Source organism: Rhinopithecus roxellana, chromosome 10 (assembly GCF_007565055.1).
Source record: "Rhinopithecus roxellana isolate Shanxi Qingling chromosome 10, ASM756505v1, whole genome shotgun sequence".
Classification (NCBI taxonomy): domain Eukaryota; kingdom Metazoa; phylum Chordata; class Mammalia; order Primates; family Cercopithecidae; genus Rhinopithecus; species Rhinopithecus roxellana.
In genome coordinates, this window is record NC_044558.1 from 11064149 (window position 1) to 11075063 (window position 10915).

At 45.2% G+C, this 10915-nt stretch overlaps 1 protein-coding gene across 4 annotated transcripts in view; it reads right to left on the reverse strand.

Moving 5' to 3' along the window:
* PHC1 (polyhomeotic homolog 1) overlaps positions 1-10860 on the reverse strand; it is a 27490-nt gene extending 16630 nt beyond the window's left edge. Inside the window, exons 1-6 of one of the 4 annotated variants that reach the window (XM_030939755.1) lie at positions 10542-10860; positions 7594-7751; positions 4887-4997; positions 3654-3734; positions 2647-2796; positions 1600-1755 (exon numbers count right to left, since the gene is read on the reverse strand). In XM_030939755.1, the coding sequence (XP_030795615.1) occupies positions 1600-1755; positions 2647-2796; positions 3654-3734; positions 4887-4997; positions 7594-7707 (612 nt within the window). In that variant the 5' untranslated portion in view covers positions 7708-7751; positions 10542-10860. The remainder of the gene's footprint in view (positions 1-1599; positions 1756-2646; positions 2797-3653; positions 3735-4886; positions 4998-7593; positions 7752-10541) is intronic. The other 3 variants (XM_030939756.1, XM_030939757.1, XM_030939758.1) reach the window with 3 other exon arrangements.
* Between the last annotated feature and the right edge of the window lie 55 nt (positions 10861-10915).

Consider the following 10915-nt stretch of genomic DNA (forward strand, 5'->3'; position numbering starts at 1 on the left):
CATTCCAACGCCCACCACACATACTCATATTTAAATACATGACTATGCTCTTAACGCTTGCTGTTCTCTCTCCAGTTTTCTTCTCACTCCAAATCAAATCCACTCACCCTTCAAGACTCTGCTCAAGTATCCCAATAAGGCATTGCAAAGTAATGTAACCAATTCTTTTCCAAACTCATGTGTCACTCAAAGTTAGCACCATTTAGTTTAGCACTTTTTTTTTTTTTTGAGATGGAGTCTTATTCTGTCGCCCAGGCTTGAGTGCAGTGGCGCGATCTTGGCTCACTGCAGCCTCTGCCTCCCGAGTTCAAGTAATTCTCCTGTGTCAACCTCCCAAGTAGCTGGAACTACAGGCACACCACCACCAAGCCCGGCTAATTTTTGTATTTTCAGTAGAGACGGGGTTTCACCATATTGGTCAGGCTGGTCTTGAACTCCTGAACTCAGGTGATCCACCCTCCTCAGCCTCCCAAAGTGCTGAGATTACAAGAGTGAGCTACCACGCCCAGCCTAGTTTAGCACTTTCATTATCTAAGCTCTTTGAAAACCTGACTCACATTTCTTTTTCAATCCTGCAAAATTTCTAATACAATTGCTCCTTGGTACCCACAGGGGATTAGTTCCAGGCTCATGGACATCAAAATCTGCAGACATTCAATTCCCTTTTATAAAACAGAGCAGTGTTTGCATATCATCTGTGCACATAGCACATCTTCCTGTATACTTTAAATCACCTCTTGATTAATTATAATACCTAATACAATGTAAGTACTATGTAAATAGTTACACTATGCTGTATTTTTGTATTTTTTTATTCTTGTATTGCTATTTTTAATTGTTTTTTTTCCCAAATATTTTCAATCTGCAGTTGGTTGTATCTGTGGATGTGGAAGCCAAAGATGCAGAACCTGCAGGTATGGAACCCACAAACAGGGAGGGCCAGAAGTACACATAGGAAGAACTCAACATTTACCAGCTTACTGATAAACTATAAGGATGTACTAATTATCCTAAGATCCTAGGTTGTGTCCCATCCATAAGAAGCTAAAATTTCAGGCTCAAAAATACATGTATTTTGGGAATAAGTCACAGGAAGTAACGGTGAAGAAGACCTTTACTGGGAAAAACAGTGAACAGGAAGAGGAGAGTGAAAGTTGAGAATCAGAGTAACTTACAAACAGAAGCAACCAAACATTCCCTCAGTAAGGTCATTCCTCAGCCAGGTCAGCTTTAGATCTAACAGAAGAATTCTCTCAGCAATCTCTTCTCTTCTGACAGTACTGAGAGAAATTAAGACTCTCCGAATAAAACAGACCCACAGGAGACTTGAAGGATGGTGAGGAAATTTACCCTATCTTGAAAATAAGATTTCCCAAATCCACAAGACTATTTTCAGGCAAATCTCCTTGTTTTTCTAACTCAAATTAACTCAAAGGTTATACGGGATTCAAGTTCTATGGTGATTAAGGGAAGGAAAAACAAAACACAAAAAGTAAGAATTCTAAAAAGTGTAATGAAGCAGAAGGGTGGACCCAGGTCCATGGTCATTCCCTTCATCCTACCCAGTGCCCACCGATAGGTAAAGTCATCCCCACTAACCTGATCTGCATCTGCATGAACTCCAGGAGACTGAGCAGATGGTACCTCCTGCTGGACTGCAGCCACTGCCCCATTAGGCATCAGGATGAGTTGGGAAGCTAGAGGCACATTCCGACCCAGGGTTCGGTTTACCTGCAATAGGTTTCCCAGCTGTGGCTGGCAAGGAGAGGAAGACGAAGAGCAAAGAGGACAAGAGGGAAAGAAGAGACAGAAGAGATGGAAAGGAAGGACCACAAGACAAAATAAACAGAAGATATTAAACAGCTGAGCCCTGTCTGTTCCACACCAACCCAGGAGCCTCATACTCTCCACATGTGATGAACCATCCAGAAGAAAACCTAGAATGCACAGAAAACTACAGATTGATGTCAAAGAGTCAGACGTCGAAGAAATAGAGAAAATTAGGATTTTAGAACAAGTACTTACATATATCACTCAGTAGGTTGAGCGGTAACACAGAATTTGTACACTTGTGCCAAAGGTTTAAAGGTCGACTCTATCTAACACTAATTTAGTCAAATGTTAAGCCTGTATTTTCTTGCATAATATCTTACTTTAATCTACAGGCTACCTGTGAACACAGAGAGCATCACTTCTAGGTTAAGTAAAGTATGGGAAGTAGGTCCCAGCTTCTCTCAAGACATCAGGGTAACCATGGTTTTAAAAAATGGCTTTTGGCTGGGCGCAGTGGCTCACGCCTGTAATCCTAGCACTTTGGGAGGCCAAGGCAGGCGGATCACCTGAGGTCAGGAGTTCCAGACCAGCCTGGCCAATATGGTGAAACCCCGTGTCTACTAAAAATACAAAAATTAGCCAGGTGTAGTGGCAGGTGCCTGTAATCCCAGCTACCTGGGAGGCTGAGGCAGAAGAATCACTGGAACTCGGGAGGCAGAGGCTGCAGTGAGCCGAGATTGTGCCACTGTACTCCAGCCTAGGGGACACAGTGAGATTCTGTCTCCAAAAAAAAAAAAACGGCTTTCACTCAAGTATTAGCCAGGGCCAGACAATCATGCCCCTGGGGCAATGGTGGCTGCATCTGTGGCTTACCCGTAGATACATCTGGGCCTGCGACTGGTTGAGGGGTGGGGAGGTGGTGTTCCCCAGTAGCACAGATTGGGTCAAGGTGGTAGCACTGGGAGAGCTCACACTCTGGGATCGGCTGATGAGCTGGGCGGCCGATGTGGTGGCCAGATTGATCTGTGTGGTATAGAAAGGAACCAGGACTAAGGATTTGGGAGAATTAAAAGGAAATGTACATGACTGACAAAATCAGAGTCACACAGTCAAGAACAGAATATTTCACTTTCATGGAGCCGGGGGAAAAGAATAATGTCTTCCTGGGGCCGGGCGCGGTGGCTCAAGCCTGTAATCCCAGCACTTTGGGAGGCCGAGACGGGCGGATCACGAGGTCAGGACAGGAGATCGAGACCATCCTGGCTAATACGGTGAAACCCCGTCTCTACTAAAAAATACAAAAAACTAGCCGGGTGACAAGGCGGGCGCCTGTAGTCCCAGCTACTCGGGAGGCTGAGACAGGAGAATGGCGTGAACCCGGGAGGCGAAGCTTGCAGTGAGCTGAGAGCCGGCCACTGCACTCTAGCCTGGGCGGCAGAGCAAGACTCCGTCTCAAAAAAAAAAAAAAAAAAGAATAATGTCTTCCTATCCAAAACTGTCATCCTGGTTACTTTAGGGTATTACCGAAGTGAAAAAAAACCAAAAGTCTCGAACCACTAGTGTTAACATTTGAGAAGACAAAAGATTGAAACAGAACAGATTTTACTTCTCATTGAAGAGTTCAGGGATTAGTCCCTTTCTTTTGTTATTTCCTCTTCTTCCCCAGAATTTTCTTTTCTTTCTTCCTTAGACTTCCTCTTTAGAGACTCCAATATAGATTAATGTTGCTTACTTTCCCCTGTACTACTATTCTCTACTTAAGAGCAGTAACTATCCACTGACGGCTCAATACACACTCTCAGATCAGCGGCACAAAGTAATTTAACACAGGGACAAAGACCCAGGTAGAGACACCTCTCAGTGCGAGAGGCAGTACTCACCGAGGCCTGGGTGGTGGTAGTCTGCTGCTGTGTAGTGCTGGTGTTTGGGGAGCTGGCCTGCCGACTGGCAGCAATTGTGGCCTGTTAAAGGGGAAGGGAAACAAGAAGTAGCAAAGACAGTGAAGGAAAAAGCTCTCAGTCTTCTAGTAATAAATCACAAGCACAAAACATAGAGATTTCACGTTATAAACAGGGAGATTCCACTTTAGGGTAAAGAAAAGTATATTCACTAGCCTGATAATCCTCATATTACCACATATGCTAACCAATTAGTACCACATAACACTCCTGGGGCAGAGAGGCAACTTGCCCTCCAGTTCCCACTCTCTTTTAGGTGGAAAAAGATGTGTTTTGTTTTTTTTTTTTTGTTTTTTTTTTGAGGAGTCTCGCTCTTTCCCCCAGGCTGGAGTACAGTGGCATGATCTCGGCTCACTGCAACCTCCGCCTGCCAGGTTCAAGTGATTCTCCTGCCTCAGCCTCCAGAGTAGCTAGGATTACAGGCGCACACCACCACACCCAGCTAATTTTTGTATTTTTAGTAGAGGGGGTTTTACCGTATTGGCCAGGCTGGTCTTGAACTCTTGACCGCAAGTGATCCACCTGCCTCAGCCTCCCAGAGTGCTGGGATTACAGGTGTGAGCCACCATGCCCAGCCGGAAAAAGATCTTTTGGTCAGGTCATATCATGAGTCAATGCAAGTCTAGTCCAGAGGTATCCCATATAAATACAATGTGAACCACATATATAATTTTCTACTATGCAAATTTTTAAAAAGTAAAACAGGAAAAGTTAACTTTCATAATTTATTTTATTTAGCCCAATATAAAATATCACTTCACACGCAATTAATATTTTTTAATTACTGATATTTTACCTTTTTTATACTAAGTGGTCTAACTGTAAGATCTTATAGGACATCTCCATTTAGACTGGCCACATTTCAAGCACTCAATAGCAATATGTGGCTAGTGACTACGATATTAGACAGTATAGGTCTAGATTATAGACAGCGCAGGTCTAGAACATAGCCACTCTATACCTAAAAAGTGATTTTATAGTTCTTACTGCAACCCCAGAAGCTAAGATGCATCCATCCTCCACAGCAGACAGGAGGCAGAAGAGGCTGCCTGCAGCCTGGCTTAGTATAGGATGCAATATGCCCAAAAAATCTCCCCTACCCACCTGTAGTGCCTGTCCCCTCCCTCTCAGGCCAGCTGGCTGCTGACCTCTCACCTGCTGGACAGCAGCCAGGCTATGCAGCTGGGCATTACTGAGTTGCTGCTGGAGCATGAACTGGTGGAAATACTGAGCTGCATTGGGCTGCCGCTGCAGTGCCTGCAGAGCCTAGGAAAAGACAGAGGATAAAACATTTAGAATGGACTCCTAGCTCCTATTCTATGTAAATCACTATATTTGTGTGGCCATGGGAAGGACAGAAACCAGAGGAGATGGGAGTTTGGGCTAAATCTTCAACAGCTATTTTCCCTTTTTTTTTTTGAGACAGTTTCGCTGGTTGCCCAGGGCTGGAGTGCAACGGCGCAATCCACCGCAACCACCGCAACCTCTGCCTCCCGGGTTCAAGCGATTCTCCTGCCTCAGCCTCCCAAGGAGCTGGGATTACAGGCATGCGCCACCGTGCCCAGTTTATTTTGTATTTTTAGTAGACACAGAGTTTATCCATGTGGGGTCAAGCTGGTCTCGAACTCCTGACCTCAAGTGATCCGCCTGCCTCAGCCTCCCAAAGTGCTGGGATTACAGGCCTGAGCCACCACGCCCAGCCTTTTCCTTCATTTTTTAGAGCAAGGCCAACTTGCTCTATCGCCCAGGATGGAGCGCAGTGGCGTGATCACAGTTTACTGTAACCTCAAACTCCTAGTTCAAACAATCCTCCTGACTGCCTCAGACTCCCAAGTAGCTAGGACTACAGGTATGCACCGCCATGTCTAGTTAATTTTTTTTATTTTTAGAGATGGGGTCTTGCTGTGTTACCCAGGCTGGTCTTGAACTCCTGGCCTCAAGAGATCCTTCTGAGCCAGGCGCAGTGGCTCATGTCTGTAATCCCAGCACTTTGGGAGGCCTAGGAGGGTGGATCACCTGAGGTCAAGAGTTTCAAGACCAGCCTGGTCAACATGGTGAAAACTCCGCCTCTACTAAAAATACAAAAAATTAGCTGAGCATGGTGGCTGGCGGGCGCCTGTAATCCCAACAACTAGGGAGGCTGAGGCAGAAGAATCGCTTGAACCTGGGAAGCGGAGGTTGCAATGAGCTGAGATCGCGCCATTGCACTCCGGCCTGGGCAACAAGAGCAAAACTCCATCTCAAAAAAAAAAAAAAATCCTTCTGCCTCTGCCTCAGTAAGTCTATATAGTCCTTTAAAAACCGGAAGAAACAATCACAGTCATGCACCACATAACCACCATTTGGTCAATGGCAGACCACGTATACAAGAGCTATACTATATAACCTAGCAATAGGCTATACTATATAACCTAGGTGTATAGTAGGCTATATAATCTGGGTTTGTGTACGTGCACTCTATGACAGTCACACAGTTACAAAATTGCCTAACGATACATTTCTCAGAACATATTCCTGTCATTAAGTGACACATGACTGTCATTCTATGGTTTATTCTCCATAGAATGTAAGAAAAGCAAAGCAGTGCAATTTACACAAACTTATTTCTCCAATTGGGAGCTGGAAATACATGCCATAGCAAAGACTAGATAGGGTGAAAATAAACAAGATGCCGATTAATGTAAAGAAAATAAGAAAAAAAGCTGGGCATGGTGGCATGTGCCTATAGTCCCAGCTAGTCAGGAGGATAAGATGAGAGAACTGGGAGTCTGAGGCTGCAGTGAGCCCTGATCGCACCACTGCACTCCAACTTGGGCAATAGAGCTAGACCTTGTCTCAAAAAAAAAAAAGAAAGAAAAGGAGAAATTGTAAAAGTATATTTTAGATAGACAGTAAAAGTTACAGAGCCCTAATGGGTTGGAAATAATGAAAAAATAAATAGTGGCTTCTAAAAGATTTCATCAGGTAAAATTTTCAACGAATTCAACCAATTGGCATTTTTACATATTTACAATATGCTAATACAGATTTATAAAATGAACAGTAGTTTGGTTTTAGTGCTAACTGGAGTTTACTGAATTCTTATTCTTTAATAATTGGAACTATTTTTATGATATGCATAGTTATTCTAGTAACCAAAATATTTACTAAAAGACCTCATTCCCTAACAGAATTAATACAAACATGGAATTTGCTGTTTGTTTAAAAATAAATCTCTAAAGAGCTCCATGATACTTCTATTACTCAAGGGGATTTACAAGAATGGCCAAAGATTAAAAACCTGGCAATCCAGGATGAGAAAGGGTTAGTTAGAATCTAGCTAGATGGACTGAATGTTGTTTTTTTTTTTTTTTTGAGACGGAGTCTCGCTCTGTCACCCAGGCTGGAGTGCAGTGGCCGGATCTCAGCTCACTGCAAGCTCCGCCTCCCGGGTTTACGCCATTCTCCTGCCTCAGCCTCCCAAGTAGCTGGGACTACAGGCGCCAGCCACCTCGCCCGGCTAGCTTTTTGTATTTTTTAGTAGAGATGGGGTTTCACCGTGTTAGCCAGGATGGTCTCGAACTCCTGACCTCGTGATTCGCCCATCTCGGCCTCCCAAAGTGCTGGGATTACAGGCTTGAGCCACCGCGCCCGGCCTGAATGTTGTTTTTTAAATCCTTATTTGAAAGACTGGATTTCACCGTTTGCTTGCCCAAACCTTTGTAAACTCCTAAGATTCTCAGAGCTGGAAGACAGCTTAGTCATCATTTAACCCAGCTCTCCCCAATTTGTTGAAAAAGAACTGAGCACAATTATTTTCCAGCATCACTGCCTACCACAAGCCAAGATTCACAGACCATGGCCCCTCAGAGCTGAGCCTCACCTGCACTGCTTGTCGTTCATATAGTGACATTTGAGCTATCTGGGGCCGAGAGCTGCCCCCTGAGCTGGAACTCCCATTGGTGGAGTTGGAGTTCTGCTCGCTCTCAGTCTCCATGATAGCGGTCCAGGGTCCCCAAGGCTGGTGCTCTGATTCAAGACCTAGATGGAAGCAGTAAAAGGTTAAAACTTGTATCTTGATCCCAAGCTGTTATCTCATGTTATTATTCAAGAACACAGGAAATCCCTAGTATCTGAGAATCCTCCTCCTCTTCCATAAGCCATGATTTCTCATCTTAAAACTCCCAAATCTTCAGTACACTCTTGCAACCATGTCTTCCCAATATTACCATCTTTTGAAGCTATGCAGTCTCAAAAGAAACAACCTTTACATATTCCCTCATGGCTGTCACTAAGTAAAATGGCCAGGTGAGATGGCACCTTACAATATCAAAGCTACCTTACATTCCCATAACATTTTTTAACAGTTTAAAATCTTCTCACTTAAAATTTTTGGCTATCTGGTTTTCGTCTCCATCTGCATCGCGTTATCATCCAAATGAGTCACCATATACTGGGGAGCCACTAGTTGCCTCCTTTCACTGGGTTAGGCACTTCACCTATACTCTCTCTCTCACAGTAGTGCTGTAAACACTGTTATCCTTATTTTACAATTTAAGAAATAAGGTTTTCTGAGATTAAAGAAGTTGCCCTAATAAGTATTAAGTCTTTAGACTAATACATGCTTCTTCAAACCAAACTGTGATTAAGGCAGTGTCATTCACTATGAGAGTGAGTACTCGTTATCCTCATTTTATGGAGGAGGACCTTAAGATACAGTCATGGAAGGTCATAATACTAGGAGGCAGAAGAGCTCACCTACAGCCCACATAGCCCAAATAGCTGCCTGGTTCCAGCTCCGGCTACTAATAACACCTCAGGCATGTCGCTTTTCCTCCTTATACCTGTTTCCTCACTGCAAAGAAGCCTTCATACTGAATGTAATATATCATTTTAAGAAATGACTCCGGGGTATGCAACAAAGAAATACACACAATGAAAATCTTCAAGAAAGTAAGATGCAACTTTGTAGTCTACCAGCACGTCAGAATTTACCCACTGGGGACTACACTTAAATTTGCAAAAAGACACATATGAAAACATTGCTAAGAACCAAGCAAAGAGGAGATAAGAATAAATATTCTTCCAAAGCAGCACTAAATGACAATAAGGTTTTTACTCATTCTTTCTGTTTTTCTCTTTTGTTAAGCTCCACACTACTTTCTCTACTTCTGAGGCACTGGGCCACTAGAAATATCAGGTCACCAAAATATTATTTGGCTTAGGAATATAAACATCAAACCAGAATTTCTGCTAAGTGTTGTCAACAGTTTTATTAGGGTGAATGGATTGGTCACAGGGATTGCATCCAAAACAAACAAACAAGCAAAGTAAATAAAATCAAACTGCTTGGCCTTGGCAATAAAGCTGAGGATATTTCTTATTATCTCATTCCCAGTATCATCCGATCACACCATTATCCCACCCCCAAATCCTTAGTTTCACTTAGGACTACCAAATGTCACTGCAAACATGTATATAACCCAAAAAGTACATAGGAAAATTCATATCAGCTTCAACTAGTCTACCTTCTCCCCACATCTTTTGCCAAAATATCAAAGCACTAAACAGATACAGACCCATGAATCCTCATTATCAGCATGTGAAGAAAAAAAGTGGGTAAGGATTAGAGGCAGCACGGCACAGTTTTATAGATTACTGGATTTAGTTCACTGGACTCAGAGACATGAGACCCCTTTGCTAGGTATAGAGACCATAATTCCTACATTCACATGTGAAAATACTCACAAACTGTATGACCCCTCGTCTCCCCAAAACTGAATTCTTATTAACAATTTTATTTTGATTGTGAACTAGAAATAAAAATGTAAAGGGACCAACTTAAAAGTCTCAATAAAATCGAGGGAAATTGCCACCAAAACCAGGATTCCTGGATCCCAGGCACATAAATGTATTCATTTGTGATCAACATTACGACCACAAGATTAAATACAAAAAACGGAGACAAGCAGTTTGGGCAGCACCAGGAATCAAAATTTTCAAAATTAAACTGGAAGAGAGTGAGAAGCTGATCCACAGATGTCCCCAAAGTAGCTAAGCCACGGTCATCCTAAAAGGTCGCATGTGGGGTACACATGGGGTTGGCTAGGCGCACAGACCTACGGAAGGGAGCTAGAAAGGGACATTGAGGTGGACTTAGTATTGGGTCGAGAGTTGGAGAAAGTCAGTATCCCTAAGCACGAAACTCTTATCATGTAGAAAGGATGGGATATAGGAAAGGGGACGGGAGAAGGGGGTGGTTCAGGGAAGACTGTGCCAAAGACACGGTAATAATCAAGAGAACAGGGAGAGTAGACACCCAGGGGTCCTGGTTCTATATAGAACCTTGATGAAAATGATGTTTCAAAGAGAAATTAAATACACCGGGGGAAGAGGGTGGATCCAGCGGTGCGCCCAGAGTGAACTGACCCAAGTGAGCAGGGACATGTGCATACAGATAGCAGGGAGACAGGCAGAAGTCAAGGAACTGGAGGTTGAAGAACCCAGTGGACCACGAAAGCAGGGAGATAACGAGACAGCATGCTCGGCTGGAAGGACCAAAGTCAGAGAAGGAAAAATGAATAAGAAAATGAGCAGTCAGAGGCAGCTAGGGTGACGGACAGACAGCATGAAGCGCAGCAGAATGAATAGCCAGAAGACTCGGACAGGCAGAGCCGAAGGACCGCAGAGCTCAGCGCCAGAGGTAGGCAGGGAAAGCAACTGGGGGAGGTACCTGGGGCGTTACACAGATGGAGGTGGCTGAGGAAACATCCCCGCGCAGCCAAGCCCCCAAAGGTCCTGCCCCTCCCCGGCCCTCGGTCGCCCGGTTACCTTCTCGCCTGGCTCTGCACCCAAGTCCTCCCCGGGAGCGTCCACCTCATGTGCCGGGGTCCCCAGTCGCCAGGCTGGGCTGGGGGCTCGCTCGGCCTCCGCGGCGGGCTCCCCTCGCCTCCTCCCCTTCCTGGAGGGGCGGGGGCGCCGAGGGCGGGGTGGGAGGCGCCCGGCGCGGCCGCGGCTCCCCGCCCCTCCCGCCGCACCGGGTGCGGGCCCGGCAGCGGCTCAGCCAGGCCTCCGGGGCTCGCTCCGGGCCTGTCACTTCCTGCCCGGCCGAGGAGGTGGGGGCCGCAGGCCGGGGGCTGCGGGCCGGGCTGGAGGAGGGGGCTGCGGGGAGGTGCTTCCGGGGCAGCCGGACCCCTCCCCCGTCC